General features: G+C 40.0%; 2 protein-coding genes across 3 annotated transcripts in view; one reads left to right on the plus strand and one right to left on the minus strand.

Moving 5' to 3' along the window:
• The window catches only part of LOC106092094 (protein SPT2 homolog), a 312,016-nt gene that overhangs the window by 213,786 nt on the left and 75,612 nt on the right, over positions 1-22,618 (plus strand). The window lies entirely within an intron of this gene.
• LOC106095019 (uncharacterized transmembrane protein DDB_G0289901-like) overlaps positions 10,471-22,618 on the minus strand; it is a 44,831-nt gene continuing 32,683 nt past the window's right edge. The window contains exons 3-6 of the mRNA XM_059368650.1: positions 19,597-19,774; positions 11,359-11,438; positions 11,239-11,313; positions 10,471-11,049 (exon numbers count right to left, since the gene is read on the minus strand). Of these exons, the coding sequence (XP_059224633.1) occupies positions 10,471-11,049; positions 11,239-11,313; positions 11,359-11,438; positions 19,597-19,774 (912 nt within the window). The remainder of the gene's footprint in view (positions 11,050-11,238; positions 11,314-11,358; positions 11,439-19,596; positions 19,775-22,618) is intronic.

The following is a 22,618-nucleotide window of genomic DNA, read 5'->3' on the forward strand; positions in this document are numbered from 1 at the left end:
ACAAACGATGGAAATAGCGCCAGAACATTTTTCTCAAATATTGAAATTGCATCGAAAATAACTGGAGTTGATAACAATTTAATACGAAACTTTTCAATAATACTGCGAACTATTTCAAGTGGATCAAAAATAAATATAGAAAATTTCGATACGCTATTGAAGGAAACAAGGGATTTGTATTTAAGCAAGTATGCTTGGTATTTCATGCCAGCTACGGTGCACAAAGTACTTGTCCATGGAATAGGATTCATAAAATATTTCTCAATTCCTATTGGAATTTTGTCAGAGGAGGCAATGGAGTCATGCCATAAAATAATCAGAAAGGCAAGACTAGAGCATACACGAAAGTGCGACAGAGAAAAAACTAATAAAGATTTGTTTGTATATATGATTTTACACTCAGAGCCATCCATTAGTGTTTTAAGTCAAAAGAATAGAAATATCTCCGAAAACTTAAATGATATTCAATATTATATTGAGCAAGATTGAAAACCATACAAAGAAATGTTGATACCTTTTTTGAAGTGTTATTATGTTTTATGTTGTTTTATAAGAAATATGAAATAAAAAATTAAATAAAATAAATTTGAAAAAAATTTCGCTTTACATTGGTTCAAGAAGTCAAATCGGGAGATCGGATTATATGGGAGCTATATCAGGACATAGTCCGATTTGAACCATACTTACCATGGATGTTGAAAGTCATAACAGTAGCCTTTGTGCAAAATTTCAGCGAAATCGGATAACAACTGCGACCTCCAGGAGCTCAAGAAGTCAAATCGGGAGATCGGTTTATATGGGAGCTATATCAGGATATAGCCCGATTTGGTCCATACTTAATGTTTTTCTTAATTTAAGTCAAATATACATGTATTTAAAATTTTAGAGCTCTATCTTAACTCTAACTATTTTTGTCCAACGAATGTATGAAGAGGCAACACTGTGGGACACTTCGCCCTGATGTGTGAGAATTTGCCCCTTCTCGGTTCCTGGTGGTAATGTTCTTCCTTAGGGTAATGTTCTCATTAGGGGAGGGATGGCACCTCAGACATTTCGACTCAAATATTGATATCAAATTCATGCTGCACTTCCAAATTGCATTAAAATTTGAGTCCCATTTTGCCATGGCCGGTATATATGAACCGTTTGGAGGCTGTTTTGGGGAATATTATATCAATTTCATTCTTTATTCCCAACGGAAATGAAGTTCAGTTTAGGGTGTGCTTTAGGATATACCCCAAAACACTTGGCTTCAAAATGGGATATCAAAATCGTTTTCTACTCTCAAATACCCCTTTCATTTGAGTCCCATATTGTTATAGTGGGTCAAATAACCCATTTGACGAATAATTAGGAGGAATAGCGCCACCTAGACTTGAACGCAAATTTTAATGCCATATTCGTAATCTACTCCCTAAAACCCTTCGTTTGAATTCCATATAGCCCATATAGCCATGGTTGGGGATATTTGGCCATCCATTACATGGACCTAATGTTTTATGCCAGATTTGTTATCTACTGCCTAATACTTTTCATTTGAGTCCCATATTGACATGAACTTTGAATATATCAGTTTCGTGGTGTTTTGGGGTTGCGGAGGCCGCTGGGTACTTGAAACCAAATGTTAATACCATATTCGTTTTCTGATCTACAATACCTTTCATTTGATACCTATATTGTCTCGATCGGTCCACTTTTGATTTTGCAATGTGGTTTTGGTATATGGGGAGGGTCCGTCCTCCTTCCGATACCAAAAAATTATAAAGCCTATGTTTCCTTCCAATCTACACAATATTCGAAAATTTCGAGAAAATCGGTTCTACCGTTTTTCAGTCTTTACGGAACAAACAAACGGAGTCCCATATATCTGTGATTGGCTAATGTGCCCATCTTGGGCGTTTTTGTGAGGGTGGAGTGACCACCTATGCTTCGACATGAATTTGTATGCCAGATTCGTTATTTTCTCCCACATATGTTTCATTTCATACCCACATTATCCTTATCGGTCCACTTTTGATTTTGGGTGGTGTTTTTGGGGTAACGGAGGAGGGTCTTTCCCCTTCGGGTATCAATAAATTATAAAGCCTATTCCTACTTCCTGACCATATTCGTAATCTACTTCCGAATACCTTTCATTTGAGTCCCACATTGTCATGATCGTCAAATAAACTTATTTTAAAGGGTTTTGGGGCTAGGGCGGCCCCCAGGTACTTGGACCCAACTTTTAATATTTAATTCGTTCTCTACTCTTGAATACCTTTTATTTGAACCCCATATTGTTCCGATCGGTCCACTTTTATTTTTGGGTAGTACTTTTGTGGAAAAGGGGAGGGTCCGCTCCCCTCCCGATGTCTAAAAATTATATAGCCTATGTTTCCTCCCAGACCAACCTACACAATCTGTGAAAATTTCAAGGTAATTGGTTCAGCCGTTTTTGAGTCTATACGGAACAAACAAACACAAATTGAATCTTATTCTTATATATAAAAATCAACTTGTGTTTGTTTGTTTGTTTGTGTGTTCCTTATAGACTCAGGAACGGCTGAACCGATTTTCATGAAATTTTCACAGATCGTGCATAATGATCCCGTGGTGAAAAAAGGGTACTACATTTTTTAATATCTGAAGGGGGGCGGACCCTCGCCCTTACCTTAATTTTCAGAAACGCCAGATCTCGCAGATGGGTGGTGCGATTTAAGCGAAATTAGTGTGCTCTCATATAGTACCCTAAAAATAAAAATTTGGTGTCCAAATTTCGGATGGGGCACCTAGGGGGCCCGCCCCACCCTTAAAACCTGCCAAACATATATTTATACCAATCACGGGAATATGGAACTCAATTGAAATGTATTTAAGATAAGAAAACGTATGTGATATCCAATTGTCGGACTAAGTGTTAGGGGGACCACCCCAACCCCCAAACACCCCTAAATCGGACATATTTACCGACCATGGCAATATGGGACTCAAATGAAAGGTATTTGCAAGTAGAATATGAATCTAATATCCAAATGTGGGACCAAGTTTCTGGGGGTCCACCCCTTCCCCAAAACATCCCCCAAACAGGACTTATTTACTGACCATGGGAATATGGGGCTTAAATAAAAGGTATTAAAGTGTAGAATTCGAATTTGATATCTAAATATGGCACCAAGTTTTTTGGGGACCGCCTCTCCCCTAAAAAATCGCCCAAAGGGGAGAATATTAGGACCATTGCAATATGGGGCTCAAATGAAAGGTCTTTGGGAGTAAAGCACGAAACTGATATCAATATTCGGGAAAGTGTCTATAGGGCCACGCCACCTTCACAACACCTCCCAAATAGGAAGTATTTTCTGACTTTTGCAATATGAGACTCAAATAAGAGTGTTTTTAGAGTAGAACACGAATCCGATATATATTTTCAACGCCAACTCACTGAGTGGCCGCCCATCCCCCAAAACACCTTCCAAGTCGGTCATGTTTGCCGACTATGGAAATATGGGGCTCAAATTAATGGTATATGGGAGTAGACTGATATCAGCATTAGGGGTCAATTATCCAGGGGACGTCCCACCACCATTAGAACCCCCAAATATGACGTATTTGCTCAACAAGACAATTTGGGTCTTAAAGAGAGTGGAACTAAATATTTATAGTTTTTAGGGCCAATACCCCAAACCGGACATATTTGCTGACTTTTACAATAAGGAGTTTAAATGAGATTAGAAAATTAATTTGATATCCAATTTTGAGGCCAATGGCAATATGGGGTTCAAATAAATGATATATAAATATATGAAAATAGAGCACGTTGCTGTTATATTTTCAGGGCTTAGTGTTTGGGGAACCACCCCAATCCCCAAAACACCCCTAAATCGGGCATATTTACCGACCATGTCAATGTGGAGCTTAAATGAAAGGTATTGGAGAGTAGAGCAAGAATTGATACCCATTTTTCGGGACCAATTTTCTGGCGGTCTAGCCCTTTTCCAAAATACCTCACAAACAGCAACTTTTTACTGACCATCGCAATATGGGGCTCAAATAAAAACTTTTGGGAGTAGAATACGAATTTAATATCCAAATGTAGGTTCATGTTTTTAGGGCATCACCCCTTCCCCAAAACACCCCCCAAAGGGTAAACATTTTTCGACCATGCCAATATGTGGCTCAAATGAAAGGCATTTGAGATTAGAAAACGAATTTGATGACCTATTTTGGGGCCATGTGTTTGGGGGACGCCTCATCCTGTAACCTTCCCCTCAAAACCAATGGCAATATGGGGTTTAAATAAATGGTATTTGAGAGAAGAGCACGATGCTGATATTTTTTCAGGGCCAAGTGTCTGGGGGACCACCTCACCACCGAAAACACCCCTAAATCAGACATCATGAGAATATCGGGCTGAAGTGAAGTATTTTAAGAATGGAGTAAACCTTACATCCAAACTTAAATTCGTATACCAACAAAGATCATATGGGATTCAGATAAAGGCACTTAGATTGTTAAACTGTTAGTCAAGCGATATACTATTTTCGTAGCATGGTATTTCACTAAAAGCTCTTTAATTGTCGAAAAAAAAATATTCCAAGGAAACTTTTATTCCATATAAAGTAAAAGAAGGCGCAGCGACACGGGCCTGGATCAGCTGGTTTTATATATAAGATAAATTTGTAGCAGAGTTCATGGTGGTGGGTTCCCAAGATTCGGCCTTTCTTTCTTGCTTTACTTCTTTGGCATTTCAGAAATAGATATGTTGCGTTCTTTCTCTTTTAGTATTGTCATTCCGATTGAATGATGACACCATAAGTTGTCTATTTTTTACGTATACCAACAATGTCATAAATAAACGGTGATAATACACAGTGATAAACCAAGCCGCTAGTAAGCTTTTTTTTGCATAAAAAATAAGCGAGAAAATCCCCTTAATAGGTAAATTCAACAATCCTATTGTTAACGTTGTCTAGTTTCCGTGTCATATGTCACACTTATGCTGTCTCCGGCTGCTTCCATATGTAAAAATTGCACATTTTGCCCATGAATATTCCACTAAGGAACAGGGGCAAACTTCTCACATATCAATGAGTGCAGTCCGATTCAAGTTTAAGGGGCCTCCATTTTATAGCCGAGTCCGAACGGCGTGCCGCAGTGCGACACCTCTTTGGAGAGAAGTTTTACATGGCATAGTACCTCACAAATGTTGCCAGCATTAGGAGGGGAAAACCACCGCTGAACATTTTTTTCTCATGATCTCGCCTGGATTCGAACCCAGGCGTTCAGCGTCATAGGCGGACATGGTAATCTCTGCACTACGGTGGCCTCCCTTCCATATGTCACAAATGGTAATACCATGGTTGACAGTGCGCTAACCTAGTAGGTCACACCTATGGTCTATCAGCTATTGACATGCATTAACTCTCCGATGAGTGACAGTTCTGAACTTCAGGGCCGTGTGAAAAGGTCCCTACGGACCTTTTTTGTAAATCATGTTTTTTTTTCATATAAATTTTTTTTTTGATTTTTTGTTTTGTTTTTATTGTTTATAACTAAAATCTACATACAAAAATAATTTTTAAAAATTTTGTTTATACCCACCACCGAAGGATGGGGGTATATTCATTTTGTCATTCCGTTTGCAACACATCGAAATATCCATTTCCGACCCTATAAAGTATATATATTCTTGATCAGCGTAAAAATCTATGACGATCTAGACATGTCCGTCCGTCTGTCTGTTGAAATCACGCTACAGTCTTTAAAAATAGAGATATTGAGCTGAAATTTTGCACAGATTCTTTTTTTGTCCATAAGCAGGTTAAGATCGAAGATGGGCTATATCGGACCATATCTTGATATAGCCCCCATATAGACCGATCCGCCAATTTAGGGTCTTAGGCCCATAAAAGCCACATATATTATCCGATTTTGTTGAAATTTAGGGCAGTGAGTTGTGTTAGGCCCTTCGACATCCTTCGTCAATTTGGCTCAGATCGGTCCAGATTTGGATATAGCTGCCATATAGACCGATCCTCCGATTTAGGATCTAAGGCCCATAAAAGCCACATTTATTATCCGATTTCGCTGAAATTTGGGACAGTGAGTTATCTTAGGCCCTTCGACTTCCTTCGTTAAATTGGCCCAGATCGGTTAAAATTTGGATATAGCTGCCATATAGACCGATCCTCCGGTTAAGGGTCTTAGGCCCACAAAAGCCACATTTATTATCCGATTTTGATGAAATTCGGGACAGTGAATTGTAAGGCCCGTCGACTTCCTTCGTTAATTTGGCTTAGATCGGTCCAGATTTGGATATAGCTGCCATGTAGATCGATCCTCCGATTTATGGTGTAGGCCCATAAAAGCCACATTCATTATCCGATTTTGCTGAAATTTGGGACAGTGAGTTGTGTTAGGCCCTTTGACATATTTCTTCAATTTGGTCCAGATCGCTTCAGATTTAGATATAGCTGCCATATAGACCGATTTCTTGATTTATGGTTTTGGGCCCATAAAATGCTCATTTATTGTCCGATGTCGCAGAAATTTGGAACAGTGATTTAAGTTAAGCCGCTTGACATACTTCTGCAATATCGCGCAGATCGGTCCAGATTTGGATATAGCTGCCATGTAGACCCATATCTCGATTTAAAGTCTTGGCCCCATAAAAGGCGCATTTATAATCCGTTTTTACTGAAATTAGACACAGCGACTTATGTTCGGCTTTTCGACATCCGTGTCATATATAGTTCAGATCGGTATGAGGTATATGAGTATAAGGTATGAAATTTTCACCGAATTTTAATGAAAGGTGGTTTACATATATACCCGAGGTGGTGGGTATCCAAAGTTCGGTCCGGCCGAACTTAACGCCTTTTTACTTGTTTTGAATTTTCTTAAGACTGTTATAAAAAAAATTTAAAAATTATTGTTGTTGAGCGTGTACTTCTTGTCCCCTGCCCTGTGCGCAAGTGTTGCAGCGATGTAAAAGTGTGCTATGTTCTCCGCAAACAGCGTTGCCGCAGCCGAAGCAGTATGGCCGCGTTTTCAGCTGCCGCCCGTACTCAGAACGGCAAAGCCTACATGGCGGTCTACTTGACCTAGCCGCAAACGCAGTACATTGCCTTCCATCGGTCTTGGTAATACCTGAAATGAAAAGAAAAATAAGAAACAAAGAAATATATATTCTATTCTTGAATTTGAAGATGTTTTCTTACCCTGAAATCGAATGCTTCCATCGCATTGCGTATCCTTGGATAGGAGGTTATGTTCAGGGCACGTTCTTCGATATTTGGTGTGGCCAATTGTTTCGTTAGCAGTAACAAGAACGACCGCCCTATGTCACTCCTTTTTATAGGCTTCATTTCATTGCAAATCGTAATAGCAGCCAATGCAGCGACGTCCAGCATATTAAAAAAACATGGCCAACGGCCATCGTTGTGTTGCTCTTTTGCAGCTGTAAGTGCCTAGCATTTGATCCATGGTATCACCGCCGCATTTGTTAGCGTTGTTATCTAATATGGCATAGGGCTTTCGCTTCTCGGTTTGCTTGTCAATAAGGCAGGTGTAGTGCATTGTGGAGAGCACGTTCACCACTTTATTTTTTTTCGGCACGTATGAGCATAACGATATATCCCCCTCGTTGAACCCAAATAATGTATTGAGTTGCCCAAAAAGTAATTGCGGATTTTTTAAAAGAAAGTAAATGCATTTTTAATAAAACTTAGAATGAACTTTAATCAAATATACTTTTTTACACTTTTTTTCTAAAGCAAGCTAAAAGTAACAGCTGATAACTGACAGAAGAAAGAATGCAATTACAGAGTCACAAGCTGTGAAAAAATTTGTCAACGCCGACTATATGAAAAATCCGCAATTACTTTTTGGGCAACACAATACTATTGATGGTGCGCTGCGGGTTCTTCTTGAACTCCTGTGGAATGAATGTTTTGTTGTAGCGCACTGTACCAACATATGCGGTCTTCCTTCTCAACAAAATACGCGCCAAGTCAAGAGTGGTAAAGAAATTATCCGCGTATATAGTACGGCCAGCATCTAAATATTTTTCCACAAGATCCAGCACTACGTTCTGCCCTTGGTTTATCTCCCGTTGTTGGTTTGGCAGTTTTCCATAATATATCATTCCCTTCACAGGATAATAACTCTGTGAGTCGCATAACCACCATACTTTCAAACCATACTTAGCTGGCTGGCTTTGACGGAATATATTGTGTGAAGCGGATGCGGCCTCTGTAAGGGAACAACTGCTCATCAACTGTTAGTGCTTCATGAGGAGTGTAAGCTGCTGCCAAGTTATGTTGCAACATTTCCCAAATGTCATCAAAAGCCGCAGTTTTGCTGTTGATGAGTCGCTGTTGTCGAGTGTTTCCATTGTCGAATCGAATAAATTGCTTTATACAAAAGAAGCGATCGTACGACAACGCAGCTTTGTATATTGGACAACGCGTCGCGTCCCATAATTCCATAGCTGGTTCATGGTTTGATCTTGTGAGTCCAGCATACAAAATAAATAGCTACAAAGGCGTCAAACTCTTTCACTGTCACTGGCTTCCACTCTTTTTTTCTTCGTGGGATTCGCCAAATTCCATGCTGCTGTAACCTCCCTGCCTTTACGATTTGTTTCAAGAATGTGTATTTTTGTTCTTAGAATTATTTCTTAGAATTTTTTGTTTTTATCATCATCCCTAATGTCTTTGAGTTTAGGTCTTTGTGTTCAGAACAAGTAAATTATGTGTTGAAACAATAACAAGTAAAAGCGTGCTAAGTTCGGCCGGGCCGAATCTTATATACCCTCCACCTTAGACCTCTTAGGCAAAAAAAAAAAAAAGGATATAAGAAAATATTTGCTCTGCTATTAGAGCGATATTAGGATATGGTCCGGTTTGGACCACAATTAAATTATATTTATGTTGGAGACCTGTAAAATAGAGAGATCGATTTATATGTGAGCTGTATCGGGCTATAGACCGATTCAGACCATAATAAACACATATGTTAATGGTCATGAGAGAATCCGTCGTACAAAATTTCAGGCAAATCGGATAATAATTGCGACCTCTAGAGGCTCAAGAAGTCAAGATCCCATATCGGTTTATATGGCAGCTAAATCAGGTTATGAACCGACTTGTACTTTATTTGACATAGTTGTTGAAAGTAACAATAAAAAACGTCCTGCGAAATTTCAGCCAAATCGGATAGGAATTGGGCCCTTTAGAAGCTCAAGAAGTCAAGTCCCCAGATCTGTTAATATGACAGCTATTATATTAGGTTATGAACCGATTTGAGCCATACTTGGCACAGTTGTTAGATATCACAACAAAATACTTCGTCCAAAAATTCATTCAAATCGGATAAGAATTGCGCCCTCTAGAGGCTCAAGAAGTCAAGACCGAAGATCGGTTTATATGAGAGCTATATCAGGTTAAGGACCCATTTGAACCATACTTGGCACAGTTGTTGGATATCATAACGAAACACGTCGTGCAAAATTTTATTCCAATCGGATAAGAATTGCGCCATCTAGAGGCTCAAGAAGTCAAGACCCAAGATCGGTTTATATGGCAGCTATATCAGGTTATAAACCGATTTGAACCATACTTGGCAAAGTTGTTGGATATCATAACAAAACACGTCGTGCAAAATTTCATCCCAATCGGATAAGAATTGCGCACTCTAGATGGGTTTATATGGCAGCTATATCAAAACATTGACCGATATGGCCCATTTGCAATACCAACCGACCTACACTAATAAGAAGTATTTGTGCAAAATTTCAAGCGGCTAGCTTTACTCCTCCGGAAGTTAGCGTGCTTTCGACAGACAGACGGACGGACATGGCTATATCGACATAAAATTTCACGACGATCAAGAATATATATACTTTATGGGGTCTCAGACGAATATTTCGAGAAGTTACAATCAGAATGACGAAATTAGTATACCCCCCATCTTATGGTGGAGGGTATAAAAAAATTATAATGATGCCCAAAAACATGCATTTATTAGTGAAATTCAGTACAAGGTCCATACGGACCTATTCACACGTCCGCGTACTATTCTCACTAAAACCTCAATAACTCCTGAAGTAATGATCCGATCGGCTTGATTTTTTTTCCAAAAGATACGCAACAAAATACTCTTGGAATACAGAGTAACTTTGGGAATGGGTTGTAGTGGCCGAATTAGGAGTAATTTCGGTTTGAAAAGGCAAAAAGGTCCCTATTGACCTTCTCACTCATCGGAGGGTTAAAAACCGCAAAGGGGTTAACCCCCTTATAGGCAGTCCTTTAACAAATTTACCATCCTTAGCGGATAACATATAAAACTCCATAGATACAAGATTTCTGTCTTTATTTTTGTTAAGTTTTTTTTCATAAAATAACAATTACCTTTTTGTAACAAGAATCTGTTGTTTTTGTGTATTTTTTTTTAACGCAAAAGCAGTTTTTAAACTATGATCTCTTGAATGGTTTAGAAACGTTTACGGTAGACAACACGGCGGTTGGTCTTGTAGTGATAACCATCACTGGCCAAAACGGCAGAGGGAGCAGAGGCAGCAGGTGGAATGTAGCTAGAGATAGGAGCGGAAGCAGCTGGGGCAGGAGCACTGTAGCTTGGGGCAGGAGCGCTGTAGCTTGGGGCAGGGGCGCTGTAGCTTGGGGCGGGAGCGCTATAGCTTGGGGCAGGAGCACTGTAGCTAGGAGCAGGAGCGCTATAGCTGGGAGCAGGGGCGCTGTAGCTGGGAGCAGGGGCGCTGTAGCTGGGAGCAGGGGCTGAGGCAGCTGGTGGGATGTAGCTGGTAGTGGGGGCAGAAGCAGCTGGAGCGGGGGCACTGTAGCTAGGAGCGGGGGCGCTGTAGCTTGGGGCAGGAGCGCTGTAGCTTGGGGCAGGAGCGCTGTAGCTGGGAGCGGGAGCACTGTAGCTAGGAGCTGGAGCGCTGTAGCTGGGAGCTGGGGCACTGTAGCTGGGAGCTGGGGCACTGTAGCTGGGAGCAGGGGCGGAGGCTGCTGGAGGAATATAACTGGTGGTTGGAGCAGATGCAGCGGGAGCTGGGGCACTGTAGCTGGGAGCAGGGGCGCTGTAGCTGGGTGCTGGGGCGCTATAGCTAGGAGCTGGAGCACTGTAGCTAGGAGCTGGGGCGCTGTAGCTAGGAGCTGGGGCGCTGTAGCTTGGGGCACTGTAGCTTGGAGCAGGTGCAGAGGCTTCATGGTGATGATGATGATGATGTTGGGCTGGAGGATGATAATCATAACCCAATTCCGAAACATCAGCCATAACGGCGCCAACCAAAGCCAGAGATAAGATCAGGAATTTCTAAAATGGCCAAAAGAAAATAAAGATCCATCATTATCAGCGAACCGCTTTCGAATAATCCAAATGCAAGTCGTTGTCGTCGTTGTCGTCGTCATTGCTATCGTCGCTGTGATCTGCTTCGTCTTCTACTCACCATCTTGTTATTGTTCTTTACACGTTGCTATCCTCAGAACCGTTGAACAACTTGTGATGTAGATCTGTGCAGATAGTTAGACTTTTTATATCGGTTCAATCGCTTTCAGCATCAAAAACTCGATGGGCCCTGTTTTGTTTTTCGTTTTGGCGAATTTGATTTTTTTTTTGTTTTCATTCGTGGCTTAATTGTTTTGTGTTTTTGCATAGCATAGAATCAGCGATAGTTCAATGCAATTAGAAGACGATTTATGAGTTTCTTACTTTCGTCGCATAATTTGTATGCATTGGGTTTTTTTTTCTTTGCTTTTTTTTGCTAGAGAAAATATCAGCATACCAACATAATAAAAAAGCCGTAAAATTTTAATTAACATATAAATGTTTTATTTATAATTCTAAATAAAATCTATACTATGTTTAATGGACATTTCAGTGGTTCCCAAATTGTTGCAAAATTTCAAACAAATTTAATTTTTGTGAAAATATTTTTTTTTGGTTCTCTTAAAATTTTATTAAAATGCCAGTTTCAAAATGTAATTAAACACGGTTGCTATCTTATAAAAACGTAGGACAACCATTGTTTGGTTTGGCAGCCTGCGCTTACTGTCAACAAATAAAAAAAAATAAAAGCGTGCTAAGTTTGGCCTGGCCGAATCTCGGGAACCCACCATGGATTTTGCTTAAATATGGCAGCTATATCTGGTTATAGACCGATTTAGACCATATTTGGTACAGTTGTTGAAAGTCATAACAGAACACTATGTGCAAAATTGCAGCCAAATCAGATAAAAATAGCGGTTTGTAAGGGCTCCAGAACTCAAAGTAGGAGATCGGTTTATATGAGAGCTATATCATGTTCTTGACCGATTTGGACCGTACTTGAAACAGATGTTGCAAGTTGTAACAGAACACTATGTACAAAATTTCAGCCTAATCGTACTAAAATTGCGACTTCCAGGGGCTCAAGAAGTCAAACCGGGAGATCGGTTTATATGGGAGCTATATCACGTCATGGGCCGATTTGAACCGTACTTGGCACAGTGATTGAATGTCATAACAGAACACTACATGCAAAATTGAACAAAAACTGCGGCTTCCAAGGGCTCAAGAAGTCAAATCGGGAGATCGATTTATATGGGAGCTATATCTCAATCTGAACTGATATGACCGATTTGCAACCCCCAACGAACTACATTAATTTTGAGTAAATGCAAATTTTGCCCATGAACATTCCACTAAGGAACAGGGGCAAACTTCTCACCTTTCAATGAGCCTCCTTTTATAGCCGAGTCCGAACGGCGTGCCGTAGTGCGAAATCTCTTTGGAGAGAAGTTTTACATGGCATATTACCTCACAAATGTTGCCAGCATTAGGAGGGGAAAGCTGAAAATTTTTTCTGATAATCTCGCCAGGATTCGTACCCAGGCGTTCAGCGTCATAGGCGGACATGCTTACCTATGCGCCACGGTGGCCTCCATCAATTTTAAGTATCTGTGCAAAATTTCATCTGTTTCAAAATTTCGGCTATTTTTACGCGCTCCGCCGCTTTCGTGATTTTGACAGACGGACGGACATGGCTAGATGGACACAGAATGTCGAGACGATCAAGAATATATGTACTTTTTGGGGTCTTAGACAAATGTTTCGAGGTGTTACAAACGAAATGACTAGTTCTGTATAACCCCGTCCTATGGTGATGGGCATAAAAACAAGTGAAAAGTTATTAAGTTCGACTTGGCCGAACTTTGTATTCCCCCAATCTCTGTTATTTCGTCGTAACCCGGTAAAAATGCATCATCCATGGCAGCTTTATCGAAATATGCTCCAATTTAGACCAAACTCGACAAAATATTGGTCTAAATGGCAGCTATATTTAAATATAAACCGATCTGAATCATATATGACACGGATGTCGAAAAGCCTAACATAATTCATTATGCCAAATTTTAGCAAAATCGGATAATAAATGCGCCTTTTATGGGTCCAGTGCCTTAAATCGAGAGATCGGTCTATTTGGCAAATATAGACCAGTAGAGACCATTTTTAATGCGGATATAGCCGGCCTAACAAAGCCCAGTATGCCAAATTTCATCGAAATCGGTTGATAACACTGCTTTTATGGGCACAAAAACTAGAATCTGGAGATCGGTCTATATGGCAGCTTTATTCCAATATAATGCGATCTTGACCATTCGCATGTCGAATGCCTAACACAGTGCCAAATTTCAGCGAAATCTGATTTTAAATGTGCCTTTATGGGTCCAAGACCTTCAATCGGGAGATTGGTCTGTATGGCAGCTACATCCAAATATGGCCCAATCGTGACCATACTTGTTACGAATATTGAGAAGCCGAACGCAACATATTGTGCCAAATTTCATCGAAACTGGATTACAAATGCCCCTTTTATGGGCTCAAAACCTTTAATCGAGAGAACGATCCATATGGCAGCTATATCCAAATATAGCCCAATATTGACCATTCTCCGTACGAATGTTGAGTCGCTTAATGCAACATGTGATTACACCAATACTTACTTGGTGGACTGCTATGGGGAAAAAGTGCAACATAAGGATCATACAACAGGATCACAGAACATGTTGGCTTGGCATAGGCGGAGCGATGAGGACCACGCCCACTAGGGCACTGGAGACTATTCTATGTATCCGACCCATTGACATATATATTAAGTTTGAGGCGTCCATCACAGCTATGAGACTTAAGGCGATGGGAGCAGCTCATACCATCGCGGTATAATCGAGGCGACGAAAGGAAACCTGGAAGTAAGGGAAGAGGTATACGATCGGATACCTGAGATGAACCTTGAAGTCGAGTGCGACGCACTGCTGTCATCGGCACAGTCTTGGATTGAGGGAACCCTAGTATTGTCATCTGGAAGATCATATTGCAAGGATGGATCAAAGCTAGAGGACAGAGTGGGCCTGGGGGTTTACATTGAAAACCCAGTGACTGACATCTGTTTTTAAACTGCCTGACCATAATACGGTCCTGCAGGCGGAGATCCGGGCGATCACGGAATGCGTGAGGTGGTGTGGTGCTAACGCGAGAAAGTCGAGTGTGAACATCTTTACCGACAGTAAAATTGCCATAAGGGCAATAACAATCAGGACGGTAAGGTCACGAGCAGTTGCAGTGTAAGAAGGAGATTAACGCCTTCTCTGAGGATTGGAAAATCCGCATTGTTTGGGTGCCTTACTCCTAACGGAGTAAGGGGAAATGAAAGGGCACAGGATTTGGCGGTGAAGGCCAGAGGACTGTTGTCATTAAACTTGTTTAACCCGAAGCTTTTCGGGACGACGCGGCCCGAGTTAAGGGAGTGGGCGACAAATGCGCATGCAACATTGTGGAACAGCGAAACGGTCGGTAGGACGGCGTAAATCCTATGGGGGTATTCAGATCGATAGAAGACTAGGCTATTACTGAAAGAAAGCTAGAATAAGGTATCATAACGGGACACATAGGACTACGAGCTCACTTATGTAAAATCGGTGCGGCAAGTGATAACATGTGTAGGGCATGCGGGGAAGATGATGAGACGTTGGAGCATTTCCTTTGTCATTGCCCGGCTTTCGCGTCCAACAGATACCGGTACTTAGGTGGAGACACAATATCAGACATGAACAAACTTTGGGGAGTGAATCGGAGAATTGCGCCCCTTAGGCTCAAGAAGTATATTCCGGAGATGGGTTTATATGGGAGCTATTTATATCTAAACGTGGACTGATTTCGACTATTTACCATCTCATCTCAAGATAGCGTTCACCATTCACAGTTACGTTACGATTCGCATCTTTGAAGAAGTACGGTCCAATGATGCCACCAGCCCATAGCTCGTAGCTCTTGCAATGCTTCTGGCTTATCGTCACTCCAAAATCGACAATTCTTCTTTTTTACGTACCCACGGAGCCAAAAATAAGCCCTGATAATGAGAAACCAGTGTTGTCAAAAATATAAAAGCTAAAAATTCACCCTTTATGTTGCCATATAGAAGCTAACATGCCTGGTATATTATAGTTCTAATAAGCCTACTCAAATATAATGACCCTATCGTTTTAAGCAATTAGCACCTCAGACGATGTGTTATCCACATAGCCTGGTATCAGTATCAGTCTTCCGCCTGGCCAAAGAGAGAGCTCCGTTAACCTCACTTCAATAGTGGCGTTAAGCATGAAATTACACTCAGCTCATCAGATGATATCGTTTTAAGAGCTCCGCATGCAAGTCAATTTTGGATTCTTTTGAGTGTTGAACACTAGTTTGATTTGGGGAGTATCATACACGGCTGATACCTCCATCATTTTTTTCTTTATTCCAACCCTCTTAAAGATATGTAGGGAAAGTATTTTATTTTTGGTTTTTGTAAAATCTTGAAATTGAAATTTTATTATATATCCCGCAAAGAACTCAGGTATCAAGCCCTGCAGATGATCCGCTCAAGTTGTTGTTATACCCACCACCTTAGGATAGGGGGTATATCCATTTAGTCAATCCGTTTGCAACACATCGAAATATCAATTCCCGAACCTACAAAGTATATATATTTCGAATCGTTGTAAAATTCTAAGACGATTTAATGATGTCCGTATGTCTGTCCGTCTGTTGTAATCGCTCTACAGCCTTCAAAAATTGAGATATTGAGCTGATATTTGGTACAGATACGTCTTTTTGATGCACACTGGTTAAGTTCAGTCGATAAAGGGTCGAATGCCCATAAATGCTTTACTTTTTATCCGATTTCGCTGAAATTTGAAGCAGTGGGTAGCTTCTCGACATCTGACCCAAAAATGGTTCAAATTAAACTATATTTATGTACTAGCTGAACCGGGCCCGCTCCGCTGCGCCTTCTTTAACTCTCTAATATCTTTTTAGGGTGGGGACACTTCGCCCTGAATGCGGATATCGAATTCGTGCCATAGTAGTCTATGACGTTGAACGCGTTCGAATCCTTGCGAGAACATCGGACAAAGCGGTGTTTATGCCCTCTTAGTGTTGGCGATATTAGCGAGGTACAATGCCAAGCATGGTCATTTAAAAAACGGCACTGCAGTATGCCGTTTGGACTCGGCTATAAAAAGGTCCCTTATCACTGAGTTTAAACTTGAATCGGAAAACACTTATTAATGTGGGAGAATTTGTCCCTTCTTGGTTACTGGTGGTAATTTTCTTCCTTAGGGCAATGTTCTCATTAGGGGAGCGATGGCACCTCAGACATTTCGACTCAAATATGGATATAAAATTTATAATATATAAAAATATAAAATTATATAGCCTATGTTTCCTTCCAGGCAAACGTACACTATAAATGAAAATTTTTAGAAAATAGGTTCAGCCAAGTAACAAATAGTTATAATGGGTCTAATGGCGTTTTTGAGGGGTGGCGTGACCCCTTATACTTCGATCTGATTTTGTATGACAGATTTGAAATCTACTCCCGAGTACCTTCATTTGAGTCCCATATTGAAATGAACTCCAATATGTCTGTTGGGTGGGGTTTTGGGGTTGGGGCGTCCCGATGGGTACTTTGACTCAAATTTTAACATCATATTCATATTCTACTCTCCAATACCTTTCATTTGATACCTATATTGTTCCGAACGGTCCACTTTTGATTTTGGGTTGTGTTTTTGGCATAAGGGGGAGGGTCCGTCCCCCTTCCAATATCGAACAATTATATAGCCTATGTTTCCTTATAGACCAATATGCGAAAATTTCGAGAAAATCAGTTCTGCCGTTCTTCAGTCTATACGGACCAAACAAACCGAGTCCTATATATTCGTGATTGGCTAATGTGCCCATTTTGGGCGTTTTTGTGGGGGTGGGGTAATCTACTCCCGCACACTTTTCATTTGATACCCATATTGTCCTTATCGGTCCACTTTAGATTTTGGGTGGTGTTTTTGGGGTAACGGTGGAGGGTCCGCCCCCTTCCGTTTATCAATAAATTATAAAGTCTATTCCTACTTCCTCATCATATTCGTAATCTACTTCCGAATATCTTTCATTTGTATCCCATATTGTCCCGATCGGTCCACTTTTATTTTTGGGTAGTACATTTGGGGTAAGGGGAAGGGTCCGCCCCCTCCCGATATCATAAAATTAAATGGCCTATGTTTCCTTCCAGACCAACCTACACAATCTGTGGAATTCCAAGGTAATTGGTTCAGGCGTTTTTGAGTCTATACGGAACAAACAAACAAACCGACAAACACAAATACAATTTTTTATATAAGAAAATAGCTGCCATATAGACCGATCTGCCGATAAAGGGTCTGAAGCCCGTAAAAGCTTTATTTTTTAACCGATTTCGCTGAAATTTTAAACAGCGAGTTGTTTTACGCCTCCCAACATAGAAGCCAAATATGGATCAGATCGGACTAAATTTAGATATAGCTGCCTTGAAACCGATCTGCCGATAAAGGGTCTAAAGCCCATAAAAGCTTAATTTTTTATCCCATTTCGCTGAAATTTGAAACAGTGAGTAGTTTTACGCCTCCCAACATTGGACCCAAATATGGTTCAGATCGGACTATATTTAGATATAGCTATCCCGATAAAGGGTCGGAAGCCCATAAAAGCTTTATTTATTACCCTGCTTCACTGAGATTTAAAACAATGGGTTATTTTAAGCCTCCCGACATCCGACCCAAATATGGTTCAGATCGGACTGTATTGAGAAATAACTGTCATATAGACCGATATGCCGGTTAAGGATCTGAAGCTCATAAAAGCTTTATTTATTAGACGATTTTGTTGAAATTTGAAATATAAAATTCAACAGTGACTGTTATATCCGAGCCGAATTTGGATGCATAAGTTATCCAATTTTCACGAGATTGTGAGTTCGGCCCGGCTGAACTTAATGCCTTTTTACTTGTTTTTCTTTACCTTCCTTTCGATATACAATATACACTAAAGAACTAAAAAATAAAATAATTTATTAAAAATATTGCGCCCTGGTGTTATGGGCCTTCGATAAACAAAGCAGATCACTGACCTTTGCATTTAAGTTCCCTCGTAAAAAAAGTCCTTAATGTTTAAATATTTAAACTTCCTAAAAATGCAGTTTTATTTCATCTCTTGACATGTCTGTGATTCTTTTGTTATTTGATTTGATTTCATTTGATTAATCAAGACATTTCAGATTGTCAATTATGTTGGCGAGTTCGTCTATTTGCATAAATATTAGATTTTTATGCGATAGCAGAACGAAATGACTAAATGTTCAATAAATATTAAATGCTTAGTTAGCGTTCGTTCATAATGCTATACTTCAACATGGGATGAAACTGTATCGAAGGTGTTGCTTAAGTTCATAGAGCCTGAAAGCAATGATAATATTAAAAGAGCACAATATAATTTGCCATATATTTGTAAAAAAAACAGGCATTCATATAATAAACCAATCAATAAATATTTGAAGTAGCAGATATTCGACAATAATCCGACAATTAATGTTAATCTGAATACTTCTAATATACATAGTTATAAAAATAAACAAAAGGTCCAGTTTTTCACAAAAAAGATATATTGATGACAGTCTTCTTCATAATGCTTACAAATTCTAGTTTAAACGAAGTTAAAAAATCACATTTTAAACATTTCATTTTCTCGTTTTGTTGGAAAAAAAAGAATAACTAGTATATGACGTCAGCAAATCTTGAAATTTGTATAAACAATGTGTGCTGTTGAGCAATTCTTCTTTGGAGAGAAGACTTGCATGACTAGGGAACACAAAAATCCCTGAAAACTATTCAAAATTTGACGTTCAGCATCATAGGCGAAATACGGAAGAAAAAAACCCCTATCATTGTTTTTTGAGTCTTCAGTGATAGGCGATAGTGTCCAAGTGGAAATCTCCCATTGGGATAGCTAGTAAGGCCTGCTTAAGTCAGGCCTGATAACAGCGCTTCAAGGCCTTCTTGTAGAAACTTCTTTATGTATTCCTTCTGACGTACCCCATAAAATTTACGAGACACTTGTGAGTGCCTATTGAACTTCTGATGTTTTTATGCCCACCACCATTCCGTTTGTAACACCCTGAAATATTGATCTGCGACCACCATAAAGGTTCCTGAAAACTATTCAAAATTTGACGTTCAGCATCATAGGCGAAATACGGAAGAAACAAACCCCTATCTAAAAGTTTAAGTTGAGAACACTCATTGTTTTTTGAGTCTACAGTGTCAGGCAATAGTTTGTCCAAGTCGAAATCTCCCGGTGGGAAAGCTAGTAAGACCCGCTTACGTTTGGCCTGATAACAGCGCTTCAAGGCATTCTCGTAGAAATTTCCCAGAGGGCTACTTTGCAACTTGTAAAAGTTTGACAAGATAAGCCTCAACAGTCTTTATGTATTCCTTCTGACGTACCCCATAAAATATATGAGACATTTGTGAGTGCCTATTAAACTTCTGATATTTTTCTGAATACTCCTTCCATAACATATATGAGACACACTAATAAATTCATTCCGTTTGAAACACCCCGAAATATTGATCTGCGACCCCAAAAATTATGTATATTGCGGATCGTCTCGAAATTCTGTGTTTTACTAGCCATGTCCGTCCGTCATATCGGTTCTATATAAACCGATCCTCCGATTTGACTTCTTGAGCGTCTAGAAGCCCCATTTTTCATCCGATTTGGCTGAAATTTAAAACAAAGACTTGAGTTTTGACTTCCTACATCCATTCCAAGTACGATCCTAGTCGGTCTATAAACTGATATAGCTCCCATATAAACCGATCCCCGAATTTGACTAAGAAGCCTAGATTTTCATCTGATTTGGCTGAAATTTTAAACAAAGACTTGTGTTATGATTTCCTGCATCCATGCTTAGTATGATCCAAATCGGTCTATAAACAGATATAGCCTCCATATAAAGCGATCTCTGGATTTGACTTCTTGAACCGATTTGACTGAAATTCGGAACAATGAGTTGAGTTATGGTTTTCAGCATCCATGCTAAGTATGATCCGAATCGGTCTATAACCAAATATAGCCCCCATATAAACCTATCCCCGGTTTTGACTTCATAATTCCCTAGAAGCCAAAATTGTCACCTGATATGGTTGAAATTTGATCCTTTAACCTATTTTATGGCTTACAACATCAGCGCCAATTTTTATTCGAATCGGTCAATATGGTTATATAGCCCTTTCTAATTCTGTCATTCTTAAGGCCAGTACTAAAAGCAAATACTAACCTGGAAAATGTCTCACAATGTTTAAAAGATATAAACATGGAATTCGGAGACCCGGTGTCGGGGATGCTAAACAAGGAATGATATTTGAACTCACAGTCTCCGCACATTCTCGCTGGGCTCTTAAAACTTTTAAAGGTTCCTTCCTACTCTAATTGAAAACTCTATTTTCTTGCATATGCCTTATCGAAATTTCGCCTCCGCTTCTGTAATAGTGTTAATCTTCTTCGATTCAAGTCTTTCCATTTCAATGCTCTTCCTACGCAATAGTTGTTTTTTCCTCACGGGCATTGTATGTAACATTAATGGATAAAATCTGGTATACCTGATATTGCCTTTTTTGTCAATCCCAGTCCTAGAGGCCATTATATCAGCCGTGGTTCAGTACCGGAGATATGCCCATCTTAGGGAACTCTTTGCTTCGCTCTACGGAGCTTCGATTTCGTATCCCTTGTCCTCTATTCCACATATGATCACAAGATTGATTCGAAAAAGCTTTGCATAGCTGACCGTATCGAAAGCTGTTGCTAGGTTAAAAGCCACGAGGAACCTCCTAGGGACGGTTTTACCTGATCGAGAAAAGGATCGTGAGTATTAGTAGCTCAAATGTTTTAGAAGAGAGGTCGGTGTGTACGACTCTTCCTTATTCCAATCCTTTACTTCAGTAGCAGTGTAACTCTACTCAATTTTCAGAACTCGAGAACTGTTAGAGGCATATAGACAGATTTAGGTCCTTGGTCAGGTGGACTTCTCAAGATACATCGGCAGATTAAGGTCCTTGATCAGGACTTCAGAATTCTTCAGCTTCACTGTAAAAATTAAGTCGGGGCACAGCGGCTTTGATGACTTGGACTGCAGATTTTTTTATACCCCTACAATAGGATATTGGTATACTAATTGAGCCATTCTGTTTGTAACACATCGAAAGATTCATCTGAGACCCAACAATGTATGTATATTCTTGGTCGCCTTGACATTCTTAGTCGATGTAGCCACATCTGTCTGTCTTTGCCTGCGTCTTTCTGTCTGTCGAAAGCACATTGACTTTCTAAGGAACAAAGCTACCCACTTGAAATTTTGCTCAAATTTTTCCCATTAGTGTAGATCGGTTGGGATTATTTTGTTATGACTTTCAACAATTGTGCGGAATGTGGTCCAAATCAATCTTTGATCCTTCAGCCTCTGGGGGGCGCAATTCTTATCCGATTTGTCTGAAATTTTGCAAGAAGTTTTCTATTTTGTCTTGCAACAATCGGTCTAAATCGGTTCATAACCTGATATAGCTCCCATATAAACCGATTTCCCGATTATACTTCTTGAGCCTCTAGACGCAATACTGAATTGGGCTGAAATTTTGCACAACGTCTTCTCCAATGACCTTCAACTTACGTGTCAAATATAGTCTGAAACGATCCATAACCTGATGTAGCGCCCATATAAACCGGTTTCCCAATTTTGCTTCTTGAGCTCATATATGAAGCAATTCTTAACCGATTAGGGTGAAATTTTGCGCAACGACTTCTAACATGGTTTCCAACATCCAATCCAAACCAATTTTTATCCATAACCCTTTTCTGGCCTATAAAGAGATGAGGGGCAAAGAACTTGACAATTGCCATCCATGTTGGAGGGTATAAAGTTTCTGCCCGGCCGAACTGTCATTGCTTCTGATGGTGACAAGTAACGTAAGTAGTTCTTGAGAGCGAGTTCTTCAGCTTCTTTTGAAGCGGCGTTTACCTTTCTCTGACTTCTTTGAAAACTTCTTTTTCTTCAAATTCAGAGATCAACATCTTTGCCATTCTTTTCTGAGATTCCTTTTCTCTCTAATAAGGGTGTCGATACTACGTGATTACGTTGGTGGGGAGCTTACTACCAATTAAGTCTCGAGGTCTATGGGCCAATAGGTTGCTTGCCCGCTTGAAATAGCGTCCAGCTTCGAAGATGTTATTGCTC

Source organism: Stomoxys calcitrans, chromosome 1 (assembly GCF_963082655.1).
Source record: "Stomoxys calcitrans chromosome 1, idStoCalc2.1, whole genome shotgun sequence".
Lineage (NCBI taxonomy): Eukaryota > Metazoa > Arthropoda > Insecta > Diptera > Muscidae > Stomoxys > Stomoxys calcitrans.